This window comes from Notolabrus celidotus, chromosome 16, assembly GCF_009762535.1.
Source record: "Notolabrus celidotus isolate fNotCel1 chromosome 16, fNotCel1.pri, whole genome shotgun sequence".
Taxonomy (NCBI): domain Eukaryota; kingdom Metazoa; phylum Chordata; class Actinopteri; order Labriformes; family Labridae; genus Notolabrus; species Notolabrus celidotus.
This window is the reverse complement of record NC_048287.1, coordinates 7929100-7952637: the sequence shown is the minus strand read 5'-3', so window position 1 is coordinate 7952637 and position 23538 is coordinate 7929100. Positions and strand designations below refer to the sequence as shown.

General features: G+C 39.7%; 1 protein-coding gene across 1 annotated transcript in view; it reads left to right on the top strand.

The window, feature by feature from the left end:
• The window catches only part of nxph1 (neurexophilin 1), a 64395-nt gene extending 44238 nt beyond the window's left edge, over nucleotides 1-20157 (top strand). Inside the window, exon 2 of the mRNA XM_034705139.1 lies at nucleotides 18214-20157. Within this exon, the coding sequence (XP_034561030.1) occupies nucleotides 18214-18969 (756 nt within the window). The 3' untranslated portion in view covers nucleotides 18970-20157. The remainder of the gene's footprint in view (nucleotides 1-18213) is intronic.
• The last annotated feature ends 3381 nt before the right edge of the window (nucleotides 20158-23538 follow it).

The following is a 23538-nucleotide window of genomic DNA, read 5'->3' as shown; positions in this document are numbered from 1 at the left end:
ACATGGAGCATAATATCTGTATTAGAAACACTCAAAGAACTCAACACTGACAGTAGGAAGGTACACAACATGGGCTTGTTCAAAAAGTCCACGACACACTGGGTGAAGCCGGATAGACTGGAGCAGTAAGGTTAATTCTCACCATGTAGCGGTCCCACAAAAGCTTATGTGGGCTCGTGTCCTCCTCCTTGCCTTCAGTAAGAGTAATGTCCAGTTTGCACCAAACAGGAAGCATGAAAAGAAGGTAGTGTCAAAAAGTTCAGGAAAGCTGCACAAAGATATAATTCATTTGTCCTTTATAATCCAGATGAATGAATCATCGTCATAGGTTATGCATGCTGATTTGCTATCGCTGCGTGAATTATTTGCAGGAGTTCAAACTTTTCAACATAAAAAATTCATTTGTGTTATAATTTGTGAGTCGCATCATTCGTGTTGCCTTATTTGGATCATTCGTGCCGCCCAACCAGGACTTCCATCTATTCACATCTTAACATTGACTTTACATGTAATTCATTTGCACAAATGATTTTATTCACATTTGCTGGGAATGCCACATTAGGCTTGGTTGATATCAAGCTGTTGCCTGAATAAGAACAGCAAAACAAAAGCAACTACTCTACTCTATGTGAACTGTTATATTAGTACTTTTCAAGCTGGGTAAACATGCAGTCAGTTGTCCTTGCTTTCTTGTTTTTAAAGGTCTATGAGACATACGTGAAACAAATGGAAGAACTACCTTAGTTTGAGGTTCCATTGTCATTTGACATGAACCTGGAACATCTGTTCTGCTCCTCTTCTTATCTGGGGTGCCGGGTTGCTCCAGATTGTGGCTAAATGCCACAAATCATATATGACCATGCTGATTCAGATGCACCACTAGCTAGTCTAAAAGCACTGCTATAATCATTAAATATATTGTAATGGCTAAAAAGGAACAGCAAACATATATTATTGAGTTATTAGGTCATCTATTGTGTTTGTTCACTCCTATTAATAACATTCTGAATGTATTTTAGCCTTTTTTAATATAAGGCATTGAAATATTCCCAACTCTGTGTTTGTAAGAGCTGAAGTGAAGCACCTGCATGAGATCTGTGCCAGTGTTTGAATACAAAAGACAGGCTCAAATAAATCAAGGCAGAAAAATAACAGCTAGAGAATACAAGACTGAAACACACACACCTACACACACACACCCACACAAACACATGCACACACACGAGTCCGCTCTAATGATGTGTCTACAGTCTGCTTACATGACCATTAGGCAGCTCTAGTACATGGGCAAACCGTGATATTCCAGCAGCACTTATCAGCCGTGTGGCGCCAAGCACCAATAGTTTAGCTCACATTGTGTGTCTGTGGGTGTTGATGGCTGTTAGCGGCCGTGTTTCATGGCTTATTCTCTCTGAGGAACACTTTATGAGATGTGGACACACAGCCTCCAAATGTGCTGCTCAATGTAGCTGAGCAGAAAAGCCATCAGAGGAGAGTTTGTAATCTGTGTTAACCACAAATGTCTTCCCCCACATGCAGCATTTATTTAGGCAGCGCACCCCAAAGACTTTCTATTTTCTATTTTTAGTCCTTTGGTTCAGCTTCTTACTTTAGGCTGAGTGACACATCTTTGATATCCAACACAACAGACAGGTATGTTGATGATAACATTTCAAAATGCCATCACACTGCAGACAGAAGTGACCCATATCAGATTATTTTTGATCAAATGAGACCAAGATCTGATTTTTTATAAAAGATTGAACTTAACAAGTCAAATGGAAACAGATATTTTTAACTGGGCCACCTTCTGATCCTAAATCAGGTACAAGTCTATTTCTGTGCAATGTGACCTCAGTCTGAAGAGCATGCAACTTTGACACCACTTTTGAGCAACAGTCAAGTCCTCCTCACTCTCATAGATTTGCTGGCACCCACTGGACATCAGTTTCAACCAGGCTGCAACCTCCGGCCGCAAGAATTGAAGCCAATGCAAAATTGTTAAAAACTGCAGTTTCTCGAGTGTCCACTTGAGGGTGGCTCCGGAAGTACCAGAAACCACATACACACCAATTCAAAATAGCTGATCTTTACAGCAGAAATAAACATGTTTACAGCCTGGTACAAAAAATGAGTCAGGATAGCTCATTTCTCGATCGGCACACACTGTACAAGGGGTACAGGGGGTGATTTTACTTGTTCAATTCAGCAATTGGGCAATTCAGTTTAACAGTCAACCTGTCCATAGTACAAAATAATAAATAACACTTTGTGACATCAGCGACTACCACAACCAGTGCACATACAGCAGAGAGAGCGAGATGCTTGGTAGTTCTCAATTTATTCTGCCTTTTGTGCATTTAGCAGCCTTATGGCGGAAGGAATAAAATAATTAGCATAGTGGTTTGTTTTCTGCACCGGCACATAACACCGCCGACCTTAGGGCATGACTGAAAATTCACTGCCAAGTATGTGTCCCGGTTGGGTCAAAATTCGGTTCACTTACTGGTCCACCCGCACTTTCCAAAGGGAGCAGAGTCCTTAAGCTGGACTCCAGTGACTGTGGAGCACAGCCTGATGATGTCATTATGACACTTCTTGTCTTTCACAGAGAGACAGCCAAACCAGCATATAAAGGAATACGTGAGAAGACTTTCAATAAAACTCTGATAAAAGGAACAGAAAATATTTTTGCTGAGACCAAAAGAGTTGAGTTTCCACAGCAAGAAGATCCTCTGGTTTGCTCGTTTAGCATTCTGTCAGTATTTTCACTGAATTTCAGGTTAGAATCAAACACAGTGCCCAAATACTTATACCATTGTACTATTTGTACCTCTTCACCATGGATCGTGCTGGTTATGGGGTCAACGCTGTTTTTTCTCAAATCTATGATAATTTCCTTTGTTGCAAAAGGGAGAATGCAAAAGAAGTAATATTTCCTGTCACCTGATGTTATTTAATCATTAACATAGTTTACCTGCAGCCAACGTGATTCATGACAACTTATTTTGCAATGGAAGTTCACTGTAGGCTTGAATAAAGCACTCTGCAAGTTCCTTCTTTTACTAAACAACATCCTGGACACAACTTCAAAATAAAAACACAGTTTGAAAACGAGAGTATCTCATTGTCCTTGGTATGTGCCTTGAGTTTGCAGACCAATTGTTGATTTCTGTAGTGTTTCTAATTTTTCATCTGTTTATAGTACAGAAAGCTAAATGTAAAGAGCATTCAAGTCCAAGACACATTTACCATAAGGCAATGAGAAAGTGCTATCGGTATCGTATTGCATCCTTTTAGGACTCGTCTCATCATACTTTAACTTGTCATGTCCTGTTTTAAAATGTATTATATCATATTCCAAAATATTGTATCGTATTGTATCGAATCATATTTCGTAAATAATTTTTTATGGTATAGATGGGTTTGGAAAGGCACGGTTAACTAAGCATGGATAAATTCCAATACAATCGTGTGGTACCATTCCAGGTTGCATTGTATCGTATCTTATCGCAACATATCACATGGTATGGCTTGACATTGCATTGTGTCATGTTGTGTTGTAGTGTCTAGTCAAGTTTGGACAACACTATGAGGTCAAATGTAAGAGCAGCACTAAAGTTAGCGTATATAAAGTCATAATTTGGCTAACACCTTTCTTGGTGATCATCATTCTGCCTGTTAGAATCTACTTCCTGTGTATACGTATACTTAAATGTACAATCACCAGCACTACATCAGCTAGTTCCTCATAGTATTTATGAGGCGGACGTGAGATGAAACACTGTGTTAAAGAAGCTATTAGATATTTTCTAAACTACAGTTTTGTGTCGTCTTTGACTTCTCAGACTGTTTTGACAACACAGTTATTTACTTTGGGAATTACACAATATTCACTCACTGAGCGATACCTCAGAAACACGAGCAGAGTTCAGTGTGTAAAATGAACATCCTTACAGGCCTTTATAGTGTGTTCAGTTATCGGAGCACAGCCTGTGAGGGCTCAGTTTTTCCTCTTTCTCTAGTGGACTGAAGGTTAATTGTCCGCATGTTCAGGGTCAATCCTCCTCAGTCCTCCTCCTCCTGTATTGTAAAGCTAACACCCTCAAATTTTCCTCTTCTTTCTCTTCCTCCCTTTCTGTTTTTCATTCTCCGGAGACTCTTTCATTCATCACATTGTGCTCAGGCCTTCATTCTTCGCCCAGCATTTTATCCTGGCCCTGCTCTGCAACTCCCTTGGCGTGAGGATGATGATTGGAAATGTTGAAAAGAGCGGGAAAATCTGGAGCTCATCTCATCACAGGTCTTTTGTCTGCTGTCTAATTTGACAGAGCAACAACAAATGAGAAAGGACCAAACCCATGGGTGTGACTCAGTTTGAGTCTGTTTTCTGATTGTCCTCAAACCAGAATAACAAACACAGCTACAGTTGTACTTTCCTGATGTTTTTAAGAGCTTGTGTGTCGGGTATGAGTTAATACAATCTGCCCTCTCAGGCCATTTCCCTCTCCAATCATTGAGTTGCAAATTACCACAGAGTCACAGTCCAACGTGGATTGCAAAGCAAGTGTTGTGATTTGATTTATCGTCCCATGCTTCAGCTGTTGGCTGTACGAAAGCCACATCAATAACACCTGTGTGTTCAGCAAAAAGCGACAACTTAATTACAAGAACAAATGAAAGAACTTCCAGGATTTCTTCTAAAGAGAGAGCAGTTCAGGGCACCACAGGGTGCAGATCTGGGTGGATGTATTTGTTATTGTTAGGGATTTTCCTTGATGTACAGGATGCTGCGTGTATGTTTTATTTGGCACGAATGGAGCCAGTGGGGGACTTAGTGAAGCCCAATGCATATGCTCCGGTTTTCCAACTGTACCTGCAAGAACTCACAAAAGACTGGAGATACAATGTGGAAATAGTCAGTGTTACACCTATAGCTTAGATTTTGAAGCCTTGTTATCAAATGTTGTTATCAAATGTATGCAAGGACTTATTTACATGATTGCTGGTTTACCAGAAAGTTTTAATCCACAGACTAAGATTTCATATGTGGGTGTGTGTGAGTTTTTTTCGACAAAAAACGAGATGAGAGTTTGTGTAACATATTGGGGACTGTTTACAATATAGGCATTGATTGTGCTGGAAGTGACTGTTTGCTGTACAAAAACAATAGTACGGCATTCTTAGTGCTCAGCGTCCTAAGCACCAAAACCTTTGTGGTGTTGACTGATATTTGTGTTGCTTCGCTCTCAGAGCTTTACATTGAAAATATTTCAACTTTTGGAACAACACCTCGCCTGTCACTTCTACTCCAACAGCCAATCAAAATAAAGAAGGGGCAGGAATTGCAATATCAACTTTGTCACCAACATGGCAGAGGTCCATATATACATATATAATGTATGCTTTGATCAGTAGTCTTTACGTTGTCCTTGAAAGTTTATTGGAATAAGAGCAAAGTATGATGCAAACAGAGCATTTGTGAACTGACTTAATGTTCATGTAAGGGAAGTGAAAGAGCAGCAGGACTGCTTTCATAACCTGGCAGCAGTAAGCGCCTGTGAGGAGTGGGCCAAATCTGAGGTTTGGGGGCTGCAAGTGCAAAAAACGCCATTAGTGGAAACAGGCCCTAAGTGGAAAATGTAACACTAGCATGCTGTTGACAGTCAGCTTTAAACAGTCAGCTTACACATTAAGTGATGACGAAACATTACTGTTCAGTGAAATCAATGCAGGGAGTCATCATGCTATGCTTTATGTCCAGACTCAGTTTGGTAACTGTAAGTCCAGCAGCTGACAAAAACCCTCTCAGGTGGTACAGATGATGAAAAAGAGACATACAAGCTGGTGTTTCGGTTCATGAGGTGACACTGCAACTTCTGGCTTTCAGTCAATGTGTCTGTGGCTACATCTGCCACAGAAACAGGAAGAGTCCTGACAGATGTGTCTCTGTTTATTAATTCCTCAAAGGTATATGCAATGAGTACAATTTTACATTATAATAAAAAATGGACTCAACAGACCCATTCAGCAAAGAGTCGCCAGGTAACATGATCTCTGGTTTGACCGGTGTAGTTTTAGAAAGAGCTGCATCTCCCTGCACCAGTTCTCCTGCTGTCAGAATTTTAGGCCTACTTTAATGATACAATTATTAATAATTTTCTTAACTGACTGGTAATTCTGGGGCGAGTATGGCGCTGTTTAAAGCGATGCATTTCAACATGGAGCTCTCTGAGGAAGTCAGCCCAGGAAACTGCAGCCATCAGCGGTTTAATGTGAATGTTATTTGTGCTTATACTCTGGCATTTAGGCTCATGTATCCTGTTATTTTGAGTACACTATAAACTAATCATAAAGATTTTCTGGCTTCATGCTGCTGGATGTTAAACCTCTGCAACATGTGGGACCCAGGATCCCTTCAGAGAGGTTTGAATAGGGGAGCAGTGCACAATAAGGGTAATAAAGGTGAATGTAAGGCATTGAGAGGCACTCTGTTCTGCTGTCAGGTTAAAAACGCATTATATGCTTAGGTCATTAACATTTTAAATTTGACATACCTCAGCTAAAATTTTGGCACTGCAATCTTGAAGTAGCTACTGGAGCATTAGACTGGAGGTTTTATTCTCAGTTCATCCCAGTGAGGAGCTAGGTGAAACACATTTGCTTATAAAGCACTTTACTTCATGCAGAGTTCAGTCATTCTGAACTTTGACCCACAAATATTCAGAGCTTAATTAAGAGGAATCCTTCCATTCAATGTGCCATGAAAATGTTGGTGTGGGGTTAGAGAGAAATGAGCTGACAGGAATGCTGTTCAGCTCTACTCAAAGCCACATGGGACAATGCAAGCATGACACATCAAAATCTCCAACTGAACTTCTGCTGTTAAAGTGCATTGTGGGTAATGTAGGAGCCAACTTTTAACGAGGGAATGTTGGAACAAAAATGACAGCAGCTCTGGTTCTGCAGCAGTTTGGAACCTTTCATTAACCGTCCATCATGACATATCGGTTTTATAATAAGATAAAATTATACAAGCAGCAGCCAGAGGGGTGCTGCTTAGTTAGATGTTAATGAAGTTGCTTCTTAACGCTTGTAGAAAGCTCTCTGTCACAGCAGCAGAGTGAATGTCATCTAGTCAAATGTTGTCTGATCATTATGCTGAGTATAAACAACAGACAGTTATATCACAGGGCAGCTTGGTTGTCGACAAAACGCTACAGAAAAAAAGACAATGTAGTGTGTTTACCGAGCGGCAACCTCCAGCCACAAGAATTGATGCCAATGCAAAAGTGTTAAAAACTGCAGTTCCTCGAGTGTCCACTTGTGGCTGGCTCCGGAAGTACCTTAAACCACATACACACCAATTCAAAAAAGCCGATCTTTACAGCAGAAATAAACATGTTTACAGTCTGGTACAAAAAACGAGTTTAGTCTGAATAGCTCATTTCTCCATCGGCACACACTGTACGGGGGTGAATTTTTTCATAACGCAGCAATGTCGAAGATATTAAGATTACGAGTTTTCCATTATGAGAGGCACAGCTGACTTGACTGACAGGAGGGAACACTGTTGCTGTTGGCTAGGATGCTCAAAGCCCGCCTCTTTACTTCACACTAGTTCGACAGATGTTAGGTTAGACTTCAGCATTTTCAAGATTGTCTTCAAAACAGCACTTCAGAAACAGATGGGTGACATCATGGCTACTAGGTCCATTATGTATACAGTCTATGGTTTTGACATGCAGGCCTGTGCTGTCAAGTTAGCTGTTTACTTAACCTCTGCTTAAACTTTCTCAACAGACCTTGCACAAAAACATTTATCTTCAAGCATTTTGGACGTGCGATGATGCTCAACATGTGGTTCACACTTTTCAACATCCACAGTTTGGGCATGTTTAGAAATATATCATCACTTGTGTTAAAACATGCACTAATGTATGAAGGCTTCATGCATAACTTGTGATAGATGGCTTCTAAGTTAGTTATTTTAAGACATTTTCTGTTTCTGACATTGGCAGGAATAAAACTGACGTGAAAAGTCCAATAATAAGAAAAGAGGTGAGACAGAGAGATGAAGAGATGAAGCAAAGTTATGGTTAAAAGCAGATCAAAAACAGCTGTTGATGGTTAAAAACAGAACTTGCGGCGTAAAAAGATAGAACATTTAATGAGAGGAGGTGTTCAAAGCACTTCATTCTGTAAAAGCATGCAGCTTTAATAGGGTTTAAGGTTTTGGTAAAAAAATTTAAATGGTGTCACTAGCTTCATTTACCTGTGCAGTTTTTCTTCAACCCAAACTTCACTGTTAACATGGACACTAAATAAAGTGACCTGATTGAGATGTGTGCACCTGCATCAAACATTTAATCTGAATAAACATGACAGGAGCACAGTTGTTCTAGAGGTCTGATGTGCTGAAAATAGTAGAAAAAAGATGTTCTCTCTATCTGTACTGTTATCAACAAACATGTGTCACTGCCTCGTTATATGTAATGTGTTACAAATTAAGTTGAAAAAAATCAGTATACACCTCTCCATGTTGCTCCTTCTAATCTGAGCTATTATTCTGATTCTGATTAATGTACATGAACAGCTACCATCATACTGATGCCTACACAGTAAAATGAGATTATCAGTGATCAGATTGGTGATTTCTTTATACTGAATTTGAGTTCCTGTTAGCAGATTTTTTTGTAAAAAAAGCTGAGTGGATATCCGTCCCTCACCCTTAAATGTCTCTGCTTAGTGTTCTGCTGGTAAAGTTCAGCAGTGAGAAGTAAGAAAGAGAGTTTTTTTCTTGAGATACTTTTCTTTTGACGTAATGTTTTATCCTCACAGCTGATATTGGAGCAGGATTAACAGAAAGACACGTGTTGTGGCACAGAGTCTATGTCCACCTTTGCACACATATTTTGAAAAAACTTAAACAAAACCTTATTTCCACAAAACACTGCATATACAACTTTTACCACCTTTAACTCAAGCCTGTCTCTCAGGTCAAGAGTGAAATTTTCTCATTGTGTATGACAAAAATATTCTTCCAACTAAGGTAGCCCCATGCTTGACAATTGAGGTAGAGTAGAGTCAGAGCATTGCTTCTTTACGGTCTTCTTTCCTTTACTCGGTCAAAGAAGACCGTCCAGTCAGTTACCACATCATGCATGCACTATGAAGGTTTGTTTTTCCAGAAGAAAACTTTATCTTAAACTTTTGAGATCAGTCAAGAAATGCATTTCACCACAGCCCATGCAGAGGCTTTAGTAAAGGATTCACGTTTACACCGGATGGTTCAGACAGAGACAGCACTGCTCGCCTTGCCCAGCAGTCTTTTCTGCCTGAGGGCGACCAACTGGCTGTCTGGCCGTTGGTCAGGTATCTGCGAGGCCCGTGCTGGCTGCGGCGCCGGCCATGTTTACCAGATGCACCGCTCCCTCAGGTGAGTGCACTACAGCTGGCAGCTCCAGGATCCAGCAGACCCACTGGCCCTCCGCCCAAAACATGCTGGATGATGCCTGAGCCTGAGAACTGCTCAGATAAACATGTCTGTATGCACGGTGCAGAACCCAACCAGCGGACACGACAAACAATGAGTACAGATAAACAGAAAAGACGGCACACTTTGTGCTCAGAGGCATTCATATGGCACTACTGCAATTAGATGGGATGAAAGCCCTCTGGTAATGTTAGCATTGATGTATCATAGGAGGACCTAAAGAGACAGAGTGCGCATTTTCCCAGGGAAAACATTTTACTTCTTATTCACTTTTCATCTCAACATGAGAACATTTTAAGTAAGAGTTCTGTAATTAAAATGCTTGCTGGATGAAATTCAGACAACTATTTCAGACGACTGCTGAATCAATTTTAAATGCTTAACATGCAATCTTTAAAAAGAAAAGTAACTGTTATTTACACAGCAACTTCCATGTAGTTCAATTAAGTTCAAGTTATCAACTGGCTATGAACTTAAGATACAGACACGCTGGCAAAGAACATTGATTAAAAGATTATTTTAATTGATTTAAAATGATTTATGTGTGCAGTTTTTAAAAATAGTCCCAGTGATTCCACTGCGACGTTAGGATTCCATGGTTGTGGTCGATTAAACATGGGGGCGGCAGTAGCTCAGTCCATAGGGACTTGGCTTGGGAACTGAAGGGTTGCCAGTTCGAGTCCCAGTATGGACGAAGTTTGGCAAGTGGACTGGTGGCTGGAGAGCTGCTGGTTCACTGGCCTGGGCACTGCCAAGGTGCCCTTGAGCAAGGCACCAAACCCCCAACTGCGCTGGTTGACAGCAGTGTACTCACTCTGACATTTCTCCCTGAGCATTTTCACTGCATGTGTGTGCATTTGTATGTATATACTAAAAAAAACTGTATGTGTAGCATGTCCAAAAAATAGTATGAGTGAAAAAATTGAATTCCCCCCCTGGGGATCAATAAAGTACCTTTCTTCTTCTTTCTTCTAAACTGTCCTCATTCATGTTCTTCTTCTCTGAGCTCTGCGGTTCACACACCTTTAAAAATAAACTAATGTCACAACTTTGAACCCTGCTGCTATCATCACCACCGCTCATGGTTTAAGTTTCTTTGTAGAGATTGCTAACCTAAAGTTTCTCTCACCTGCTCCACTCATTGCTAATATTGCTGGACAGGATCAAATATGAAAACATCCATGTTGTTAAGCCTGCCGTATTAGCATGCTAATCGAAACTAACATTTTAGTCATATTGTGCACCAATATGATGCTAACAGAAGCTAACAGTTTTACCTCACCTTACGGTCTATGGCAGGCATGTCCAAAGTATAGCCCGGGGGCCAATTGCGGCCCAAGGTCCATCTATTTATTTGCGGTTCTTTCAAGCGCACAAACAAAACTAAAGTCAATCCAGAAACGTCTTAAAAAGCTTCATATGGACTACCTGTCCAAAGCCAAAGCTCTGGGGATACTGCAAGACGGCAATAAAGAAGAAACACAGGAACTCTAAAAGCTGACAGTTTTTCAAATTAATGTTTTCATCATGATGTGAAAATGTTCCTGATGAACGCTAAAAGTTTAGAAGACACAAAAGAGAACACAAGACAAGATCAAAATCAGGAAATTGTACAGAATGGGAAACATTTGGTGCTTAAAAAATGTTCAGAATGCAGGAAGACAATTATTTTGTTCTAAAAGTGTCGTCTGCTGGTCAGAACAGTCTTAAAAACAACATGAAAAAGAATTGTGATGAAATTCAAATCGTGATCCTGCCATAGGAAAATAATGATACAATATTTTTCCCACATTGTCCGACCCTAATGAAAAACACTCATCTCCAGAAGAAGATAAAGTCTGCTAATGTTTACATGGCTTGTGGATAACTGAGGACTACCTAGTTACTGTTTTGTTGAGAAAAAAATTAAAATAATTGTTGTTCAATATATATCTCATATATAACTTTTAGGATTCCAAAGTCTCAGTAGGAGCCATTGGCCCAGAGGTATTCTGACAACATCAAATGTGGCCCTCTTTGAAAAAAGTTTGGACACCCCTGGTCTATGGTGTCAACAAGCAGAAGCAAAATGTGCTAGAACTCTTTTCCGTGGATTGATTTGACATGACGTGTGATCAGTTTGTCTCTGGTGTTGCTCATGTTAGTGAAAGTTAATAACCGTTGTGAAGGGGTTGTCAAGGGGTTTTGACCAATCAGAATCAAGCATCTTACACAACCGGACGATCAGTCAGAAAGCTGTGTAATACGCTTAAATAGCTGCTTCAGAGAGATGCCTTACACCTCAAGTCTGTCAGTGTCTGTTATTCTGCAGCCACCACAGCTTGATTTAGAGCTTAAAGCTCCGTTGTCTGTATTTTGTGTGGACTGGTAGCCCCCCGTTGAGAAAACTGTTGGTCTAAACTCTACTCAATTTTGATCCGTACACACAAATTATGTTTTCTGTATGTACATTTTGTACAACACGGTATGTTTTAGGGGCACCCAGAAGGTAAAAGGTATAAACTGTCTTCCTTCATGAAGAGTTCAGCAACATTCAGTTTCTGTGCAGATGTGTAATTCTTTCTGGTGCCATCTGTTATTGCTTTTCTGCCAGCTACCCATATAGCAGCTTAGCTCAGCCCACAGAGTGTTTCTTTATTAGTACCCAAGAAAGTAAATTAGTCATTCAGCTGGAAGAGTTGAGATTCCAAGATAAACACATATTATGACACAAATTCAAAGGTTGCTGGACAACCAGACAAACTGTTAAAACAAGACTTCATCAAATTGAAAATCAGGTTTCTGTTAATGCATGGTTATGACCTGATGATGGAGAAAAGCGTCTCGGCAGGTTTGCCTCACCAGCTGGTTTGCCTGTATCCAGCATGTTTTGCACATTGAAGAAGTTGCTTGCTTCTTCGAGCACCATGTTCTGAGTAAAGAGCGTCTTATACTTCAAATTTTAGGGTTTGTAAAAGTAGGGCCAAGGTTTAAAAATAGCAATACCTTTTAGTTTTGGAGGGTAATACTAAACATTTTCCAATAACCGTATTTCTGACAGCTTTGTAGAAAAAGATTTTGTAAAAGTTCAACAGGAGGTGTAAGATAAATAAATGACTAAATACGGTAGTATATGGTATAAGTTAGGGAAGCACCAATGCAACGGTTGAACATCGGTCTTGACTGAGATTTACCTTTGGCCCATCTGCAAATAATGTGCCTTCCATCATGTCAGTAGCCAATGTTTATCTGTCTTGTCACATCAATTTAATGCTGATAATCTACATAACTACTGATTCAGAGGAGGGTTTTGATTGGAAAGAAGAGGTCACCTGTTGGACAAACACTTAAAAAATGTGAGCAGAATGGACTAACATCAGCAGTTTAAACACATCTCATCTCAGAGCTGTTTTGAAAACACAAAAATACAAGATGTCAAAATCTGCTCATGCTAATTGGTTGCTTTAAATATGAGTAGAGGATGGATCCTGAAGTGCATATCTAGTATAAATCGATAGAAAGTAAAACCCCTCTCTCCACTTAAAGCATGAAAATGCACAAGTAATAATAACATTATCCAATAATATAAAGTGAGAAAGAGGATATTTACTTGAGTTTCGTTGTCCTGCTATTTTTAATTAAGTACATGATTGAAAAGAAACAGTCCACTGCAGGTTGAGATACAAGTAAAGGCCCTCATATTCAGCTGTAGCTCTGTGTTGTCATTTCCACAGCTGACTACGTGTGTGAGGACTGAATTTCTTTGAGGATTAGAAAAGGGGGAGAAGAGATGAATCCCCTGAAAGCATCTTAAAGCAGCTTTGTCTCTTGTTTTTATGTTCAGTTTTTAATAAATTCTCCTGAATGCACTGTAAGAGAAGGGGACTTTTCCACATCCCCTTCATAGGCAGCCACATTATCATAAATCCATCCCAATGTAATCCTCACCCTCCGCTAACCTGGGGTATTCTTCAGCATGAGGAGGCCACCTCACCTGTTTGAATAGGAGATGATTGCTGAGTGTGTCTGCCTCGCACAGCCAAGAGCTCTTTGAGTTTAACCCTTCAGGCTAAAGATAGATCCCCTGAGACCCTCTTCAGCTCCTCTGAGTGGGCTGTTAGCCTCACAGAGCGTCTGTTTGTTTCTTTCCACATGTCTCATGAAGAGCAGGCTCCCCGGGGAGTGACTGGTTTATTATTTAACAGCCTGTATTTAGTGTCTAATTAGTTCTGTTCGTGACACATTTCCTTTGAATGTCTCAGTTTTCTCATGAAATCTTCATTCATTGACTTGGAGCTCTTAAATCAGAAGCTTTTGGGCTAAAGGTTAGCTTTAATGGAAAACTTGGCTCTATTCTGAACAGATCCATACCATTCCTGCTCTGTCTGTCACACTCCATCATCTCATCCCGAACTCTCTCTCTTGACTGCTGCTGGCATTATAATGCATAATATACTGTATTATATAATTACATTGCCATAATATTTTTATATTATGTTATATTACATTATTATTCTAACTGCAACTCTTGGTCATATTACATACCCATATTATTTTTATTTATTGCTTAATTTGTCATTACCAACCATAATCACACCATGTCAACCTGTCACTACTGATTTTTTTTTAATACTGCCTGTAATTACTTCTATTTAATTTAAATTCCATTTGTAACATTGTGTATATCTAAATTGTATTCTAGCTTCATTTATCTATTTTTATTTTTACTTATTGAAACTTCTTTCTTGATTGTACTTATGTCTGGGTTGCTGTAACAACTGAATTTCCCCCCCGGGGGATCAATAAAGTAATATCTTATCTTATCTTATCTAGTCCAAGGCTTTTGGTGTTTCAAAGACGTTGTAGGCCCAGCCGGTTTGAACTCTGGTCCAGTGATTGTTCCAGTTAGGAGGTGTTTCACTGCTAGAAGAGCTACAAGGTCATCTTTCAGGGCAGATGGAGCCATCAGAATTATGTCTACTAGGACCTGGCTTAGACTACTTGAGTGGTGAAATCCTAACTGATGAAAAATATAGATAGCTTCAGGCACACAAAATTCACCAATATTTTCCTCTTTTATCTGAAATATAAGTCAAGGCAAGTCAACTTTCTTTATATAGCACATTTAAAACCAACCATTGTTGATTAAGTGCTTAGCACAGTAAAAAGTAGAAGAAAACAACAATAAACAACACAATGTAATTGCATATGCACGCTATAAGAAATCTCACATCAAAATATACAATGGGGTCGTCTTACAATCAAGGTCATCAAATTATGATATTTTTGCTCATGTGGTAGATATATCATGAGAGGCTTTATTTGATCAAGGCACAAAAAAACACTGAGTTGTTATTAGGAATCACATCATGCTGAGGTTCAGATATTGTAATATTGTAAAGTTGACCTTTTTTTTCAATCCAGAGCTCTAACGTCATGTTCAGACTGGATACTTGCACAATTATTTCCTCGCTTCATTCCTGTGTGTTTGAACAACAGAATATTTTGGGTTTCCGTGCTTATATGGAGTGAATAACTCGCTCAATTTTGCATGTCAAATTGTGTGTATGGAATTAACCAAAGACGCAAGGCTAACTGGGGAAGTGCTAACTTGCCAAAACAACAGATGAGTTGAATCAAGTGACAGACTTACCAGATATAGTCTCCTCACCTGCTTTCTTCCAAGTGAGCTTCTTTTGATTGCAGTTTCGTTAAAAAAAACAACAACAAAATAGAAACAGCTGGTGTCATTCAGTTTGGGGTAGTCGCACACAGACATGACCAATTTTTCAGCACGTCATCAGAGGATCTCCATGCTGGTATGCCATCTCGGCACAAATGATTCGCTGAAGATCAGATTTTTCAACTCTCACAAATAAGCGGATTAAGCGACTAGAGCTTTGAAAGCACAGCAAATTTGTATCGTTCATGCGTATAATTCGCTCCAGGAACTGGCGTCTAATCATATCTTTACATTGACTTCACATGTAATTCACTGACGAGAATGATTTTATTTGTGGCCGGTGAGAATACAACATAATGGGGAAGGATTTGTGGTTATGAAGCTAATTTCAGATATCCTTTAAAAAAAACAAAGCTGTGAACCAATTTAACATCCAAAATAATTTAATCCAATTTAATATTTAACAATAATAAATAAACATGCACCATGATTTTCCGATGCTCCTCAGTTGGTGATGTTTGTGATCGGAGCAGCAGAAGACAGAAAACTTTGAGGGCACCAGCAGGTTTGATGAAGGACTGGCTTCAGTGAGAAGAGACAAGGGTCACACTCAATTTAGTGAAGATTCCAGCCAAGATTACAAGTCATTCAACACAATCACTCTTATTCTGTTCTTCTTTACCTTTCATCTAAAACTCACAGTCCCCTCAGAGTCAGGTCTTTATTTCTATTCTGCGGCCCAGCCGGTGACATACTTTACACCACAAGTATATTCTCCTTATAACAGTATGTGTAAAGCTTTCTGTGTCCCCGTGAGGCTGAGAGACTCGCCGTGATGCAATTCAATTCCAGGGCCCGGCTGATTGGTTGTGAAACCTTATTTTGCAAGTATTGATCCTGGGAGCAACATGTAAAATGCAAAAACCTCAACAAGACGGATCTGCTGTCATGTCTTACAGTAGAAATCAGGCAATCAGTGTCACATACCTCCACCAGGGGCCTGTTTGAGCCTAATTCCACTCATTGCTGCTAAATAGTGAAAACCCTCGGGCTCATCAATCATCAATTGAAGGAGCACTCTTTACTTAATAGTCCAGTCTTTACCCACTGAATGACCACTGCATTTATCTGTAAGAGCCAGTGGATACTGCCTGAGTTTGACAGAAGGAGGAGATGGGAGTAATGTGTTTTACTTTGATTACTCTATTCTCCTTCCTGCTTGGCTTGCTGCACTAAAATTCCCAATTTGGTGCCGTCTGCTATCATGATTCTAAACTGAAAATTATAGTTAAGAACACCTATCACTATCCCCCGTAGGGTATAATGGACCGGTCATTTTTTTGGAACTGATCTTCCCTGAATATGAAAGCCAATATTTTAGTGCAGAGGCAAGTTCTTGAATGGGCAGCATTTCTAGTGCATTTAATAGACTCTACTCCAACCACTTCCATTAATTTCATTAAGAAATACATATTGGGGCTGTAAAATTATTATTCATTTCAATGGCAATTTATCACAAAATGTCTCAATAATCTAATTTATTTACATTTTTGATCGCAGGTTATTTAAATTTCCCATTTAATGTTTTTGCATTTGAAAACCGTTTTTCTGTCCGTATCTACAATGTGAATCAGTTCTTATCAGTGTATTCATTTGGGAATCAAATAAATGCAATTGAATGTCCTTTAAGATCCTCACTTTTATGTTTATTATTCAGATAAACAATGCACTGCTGCACCAGTGTGCTCTGAAACCATGACATGGAGGGAGGAAACAGCTGCGGAGTGTTTATTCTGTCAAGTTTCTTTGTTTGTTTTTTTCAAAGGATAACACTGTTAAACATTAAAGAATATGCAGGAATGCATGTCAAAATATCTACTCAGTGTCAACATGATGTGTAGTTATTCTGAGATGTTTTGGATTACTCACTGACATCCAGTGATCCCTGTTTAATGCAACAGTATGTGCTTTTTTCAGGAGTTCCAGTTAGGGTGCTGTTTCTGTTTCATATAGGTCCTGTATGTGTGAAACATTAATTTAAGACCTTAATTTAAACATGACTCACACGCTAATGCTGACAGCCCTAGTGTTTACTCAATAAACTATATGGGGGAAAGAGTGACACTTGCAATGATGGATGTTACACAAATTACATGGAAATAGTATTGGTGATGTCATCCATTAGTTTCCAAAGAGGCATTACGTAATACATAAATTGCGGTCGCCATATTGGAAACTTCAACAAACTTCCAGCTAATCAAGAAACAGATGAAGAGGTGGAGTTGAGACCTTCGTCCAGATGTCATGCAAACAGCTACAATATGCCCACCTATTGTCAAATTTGCCATGACCCTAATTATGCCTAATTATAATAACTCTCAACTTTAAATCATCAAAAAGATGAGTTATAAAGTAATGTGTCTCCGTAGAGTTGTCATGAATAAAGAAATAAGGTCTTTTATCTTACCTTCCTGTTTCTGGGCTGTTTTCCTCCTCTGTTCATCATTTTTAGTGAATGGTCAGCCATTGACCATGCAACTTCAGTTTTATGCTCTCCAGATAAATATTAAAGATATCCTTCACATTATATACCAATTTTGATTGCGAACATGTCGTTTTTCAAACGTTTTTGCCACAGTGTCAACAGTCAGAGGGGAAATGTGCCAGACTTCTAATTTGTCGTATGTGCCACTGGCAATACATTTACGGTCAGTAAATGTATCATCAATTTTATGGCTTTTGCCCGTACAAGTATTAAACACAGCCTGGTAATAAAAAAATGTAATAGTGTAGTGTGATAAAAAAATATATATAATTTTAATATGGATTCCAAAGGGGATTCCTTGGCTTTTGGAGACAGCCTCAAGTGGACACTCAAGAAAAGAAGCCAAAGTGCATTTCCTTGACACCAAGATACAACGACATTAATACAAAAACAACCATCCTCAGCCTTAATCGACCATTTCCTTTTACAGCTCTAAAGGCGAAACTGTTTTTATTTACTAACTGAAACACATATCACATTTGCTGACAGATGTTTTTCTCTCTTCCCCAGGTATCAAGTGCTCATGCCTCAAAGTCGGACATTGTGAAGTCGGGAAGCCCCAAATCCACACTAAAGCATATATGGACAGAAAGCAGTAAGGATATGTCCATCAGTAGGCTGCTGTCACAGACTCTACAAGGCAAAGAGAACAGCACAGCCTTGGACCTTCGCTATGACACTCCAGAGCCCTACTCTGAGCAGGACCTGTGGGACTGGCTGAGGAACTCCACGGACTTGCAGGATTCACGGCCGCGGGCCAAACGGCGGCCCATGGTCAAGACGGGGAAGTTCAAGAAGATGTTCGGCTGGGGGGACTTCCACTCGAACATCAAGACGGTCAAACTCAACCTGCTGATCACTGGAAAGATCGTGGATCACGGCAACGGCACCTTCAGTGTCTACTTCCGCCACAACTCCACAGGTCAAGGCAATGTGTCTGTTAGCTTGGTCCCTCCAACTAAGATAGTTGAGTTTGATGTGGCAGCGCAGCAGTCCGTCATTGACGCCAAGGACTCAAAGTCCTTCAACTGCCGCATTGAGTATGAAAAGGTGGAGAAGGGAGCCAAGAACACGCTCTGCAACTTCGACCCATCCAAGACCTGCTACCAGGAGCAGACCCAGAGCCATGTCTCCTGGCTCTGCTCCAAACCTTTCAAAGTCATCTGCATCTTCATCTCCTTCTACAGCACCGACTACAAACTGGTGCAGAAAGTGTGCCCGGACTACAACTACCACAGTGACACTCCCTACTTCCCCTCCGGCTGACATTCCTGTACGCTTACCTACAGGAAAGTGGATGAGTAGAGCACAGACTGGGGCTTCTACCCACACCAGAGAAATGTGTTTGTTAGCAGTACTATCCCTGAACATGTCCATACCGCAGTGTTGAAAATTTTCCCAATTTAATGTTCTAATTTTTGCAGACGATGTTTAATTTTACTGTTGAGGTGGTTATCAGGACTGTGATTTGTTTTAGTGTGATTATTATCAGTTAGAGATTTGTTTCCTACCTCTGTTTTGTCCCTGTTGAACCATGCCTAGATAGCAGGGGCTTAGTCGTACCTCTGGGACTGTTATTTCTGTTCAGCTTTGCTCCTTTTTGTTGTTCGCTCCATGTTGAGTTCAAACTTATTTTCCAACTAGTTGTTGATTACTTCGTTTTCCTCTCCAAGCGACAATGCGTTATCTCTCTGGACAACAACACATGGACTGTTTACCCCTGCTGTGCTATCAACGCTCTGCAGTTTATCCTGCGTATCTGGAAACAGAATTAACTCCTCATTTAAAAAAAAAAGAATAAAAAAAGAATAAAATCCTCAGATATTTCTACCAAACCTGCAAGGCAGCTGAATAGGACAGTGATGATTCAATGTGATGCTCTTAGAAATCTAAGGTGGTTGTACCTGGGAGCTGAAACTGAGCTGGCATCACCTCAGACTGTCAACCTTCAGCTGTTGTCAGAGTGATCCTGCTAGTCCAGCTAGTTGTTGAGTATGTTAGGTGAATGGTTTGTTCTCAGCTGATTGAATGTCTGATCACCTGACGATTGATCTTTGGGTGGTTCATTGGGGGAAGGGGCTTGCTCATTGTCACTTAATATATCAAATGTAATGTATTGAATTCTATATCTTAGAGCCTAATTTGTATGAATGGTTTGTATTGTAAATAGTTTACCCCAATTGCGCTGCTTATGTACATGCCCCCCCATGAGCTGTGTGTTTCCCTCTTGTTCACTCCATTTATGCTCGTTATTGGTTCCTCTAACAAAGAAAATGATGTTGCTGCCCTAGATGTGAATTTCATGAAAACAGCAATCCTGTACAGAAGCTGTAAAACTGACTAAATATATTAAAGTATTCCTTGGAAGTTTCTTTATTGGGGTGGTGGGGTGGGGTGGGGTGGGGGTTGGAGATGTACAAATGAATTAAAGATTACAGTAAATTTTATCAATTGAATGTTGTTGTGTGTGGTTTCTTTCTGTGACTCATGCTCTGATAATGTGGAGTTATACTCTGTTGAAGTCCTGTTACATATTCAGCTTCTTGACAACTGCAGCAGCAGCTTGCTCAGTGATGCAATGCTTGATGTTGACTGAGATGTTGATCTGGTGTGCAGTTTTAGTCAGGTGATGAAGAATGAAGAGTGCCTAAGTCTTGTTGGGATCTAAGTCATGGTATTAATTTGTTAGTGATGAACTGCACAGCTTTTGCGCTCTCTAAACCTGAGAAGAGGCACTGTCTAATTTACAAAACATACCTGCAAAGAGCTGTGCTAGAGAATAAATAATGACCTTGTGTTCCAGTGCTGTTTGCAGGGCAACAAGCATTTATTCAAAGCTCCTGTGAAACTTTTATTTCCTCTCTGGCGCCCCCTGTGGAGAAAATTATACCTCTATTCTATTTGCTGATAATTTTTTTCTGTACATGCACAAGTGTTGCTTTAACCTACTCCCTTTGAACAGTTCAATGTGTCACCCACTGGTTATTTGATTATATTGAAAACACAAACTCTCACAGTGGTCACACGTTCAAAATTACAATACATAAATTGTCAGTCTTGTTGCTGATGGTAATGTTCACTTTTTCAGGTCATAAGGAGTCGTCACTGTAAAGTTCAGCCTGTTTCATAACCAGTTAAAAACTCTTCACAGCAGCTTCACATAAGCTTTTGTGCATTTGTTCTCTGTAAATGATTGATTCATTCACAAACACTGGTGCTAACAGCTCCATGCAGTTACAACATTTTAATGTCTGTTGAGAGTTGGTGGTAACAGCCTCACAGTGTTTATAAAAGGGAAATATGTTCTGAGTTTTCAGATGAGGACAAAAGTTTCACCTCTACATGATCTAAATAGAATGCGTTAAAATCACAGAGACATCACAATTATTGTTATAATCAGAGGTTAAATCAGTTTGTCCGAGGCTTTACCGGCACATACAAACAAACTTTGTCCAACAGTCCGGGATATAACACATGCCAGAGGTGAGCTTCTTTATAAAAGCACTGCAGAGAGCAGAGATGCTAACAGCCCATCACTACAATCAGACACAAAACAAGAGCAAACTGCACAGAGCTGCAAAACTTTTAGGAGCATATTGAAAAATCATTAAGGCTGCAAGGTTTGTGATTAAGCTCTTATGATGGGGCCAATAGTGGTGGCTTTGCTATATGCAACTCGTGGTGCAGCTCGTTGCCGTAATCCATTCCTAGTGAATGTTCCCCTCAGTTTACATTTGTTACTTAATTAGTCACAACAATTTAATTAGAAATATAAAATGAACTTGTGTTTTCCTCTTAACCAAAATACGACATTTAATGTGCCTAAACTTACAAAAATACAGCCATTGGACAACATTCACTCCTAATAATTATTGTGACAGTCTATCAGGATCATGGATATATTTTTTCTCAAGATTGAGTTGCTTTCTTTTTAAGGTTTGTACTGATGGAGCTTAAAACTTACAGCTAACTTAACTACAGATATGTACATGTGCATGTACCTGAAATTCAATATATATTAAAGCATGAAGACACTTCGCAAGCTGCCGTGTCTGAATATTTGAATTTGTAAACATGTTTGTATGGACTTATATTGTGATTCACAGTTACTTATCAGTGGGCAAGAAGGTCTGTTTCTCACAGTTATAAAAAAGAAGTACACTGGTTTTCAACACTTTTTGCGGAAGGTCCTTAAAAAAATCAGTGCAAATCAGCTCTTGGATGTTTGAGATGAGGACAGGATGTTATTTTTTCTTTATTGAATCAGGAATATTTACACTGAGATTGAAACAGTTTTTCGAGGGAGTCCAGGCCAAGACAGAAGCATAAAAGGTTTCACACAAAAAACAAGACAAACAGACAATAAGTAATCATTACATCAATCAATATATTGTTCAGCAGTAAAACATGTGCATACACTGATCAGATGATCTTTAATACTAGTTTTAAAATCCACCAAAGTAATAAAGTGATCCAGTCTTAGGTGACCTTGTAGCGCAGACTAGGATGAAGTAATGAAAACATTAGAATCACTTTAACCAAAAACAGCGAGTTTTGGAGATCAGTAAAGAACATGAATGAGGAGTGTTCATGTGGTAATTCCTTATAAAGAAATATTTATCAATGCTCCATTCTTCTGTTGTGATGAGAAGACAAACTTACCTTCTTACACTAGACACGGATGTGTGCAAAGACCAGACACAAATGGAAATGCAGCATGTTATACTGAGTCCGACGGTTTCAGATAGGCTGAGGGAGCATGCATATGAGGGATATCACTAGACTCCATTAGAGATAGAAAGGTTGCTCGGATGAGTTTTAGTCCAAGCAACATATTTGTTTCAATAGCAGAAAACAAATTCAAACATCAGTTTTTTTGTTATATGATGACCAAAAGACATTTTCCTCCCAGAGAAAATGCATATTTATTTCAATCACCTTGTTGTTTAAAGTAGAAACATAACATATTTTACTCTCATTTTAGACCTGGAAAAGTTTATCATCTCTAGCACCAGACTTTATTTACAAAGATGTATTGATTTTGAGATGAGAAACATACGTTGAAAGACGCTCTTTAAGTAAGGGAACTGAATTCTGGTCAGGTTGGGTCCCGTATTAGAAAAAATACCTTGCATCCATTGTCAGGTGTGCTATGTGGTGCAGACCTCCTCAGCCTCTCATTCAGCCACTGGTGGACTCCATTTCTCCACCACATTATGTTTTTCTTGAGGCTGAAGAAATGACTGATTAATTACAGAGTATGTGTTTTGACAAACGACACAGCCTCCATATTTCTCCTGTGTGTGGAGTACAAACAGAGTATGTAAACAGTCTGTCTGAATGCCTCCACAGTAAGAGGAACACATAAGCTCCATGCCTGACTATAATTGCTTCTTGGATCTTCCTCTGATTCGGCACCATGTGTGATCGAGCAGATTTCCTAATAACCGAGCGTGCCAGAAAGTTGGACACATAGAGGTGAACTTGTATCTGGGTCCCTGGGAGATGTGGAGATTGGGATGCGAGTCTGATAGCGTCTGCTCTGGGACTCCACAGTGGCACCTGCCATCGAATCCTCCGGCTCGGCAGTTAGGATCAGCAGTCGGCTTTAAACAGATTAGGGGCTCTGGGGGAGGGAAATCCGCTGCCTTTAGCTGGCTCACAACTTATCAGTAATTAAAGTGGATGCCAGGTTTGTGTGTTCATTGGCGGTCCGCGGAGTGCTTTTAGAGCTGTCCTCATTAAGAAGCTGCCTCCAAAAGTTTGCCCTCAATGCTCACTTTTAACAAGCCAGCAGGGATTTCAGACTTTCTGGCTAAATACCATCAGTGTAGG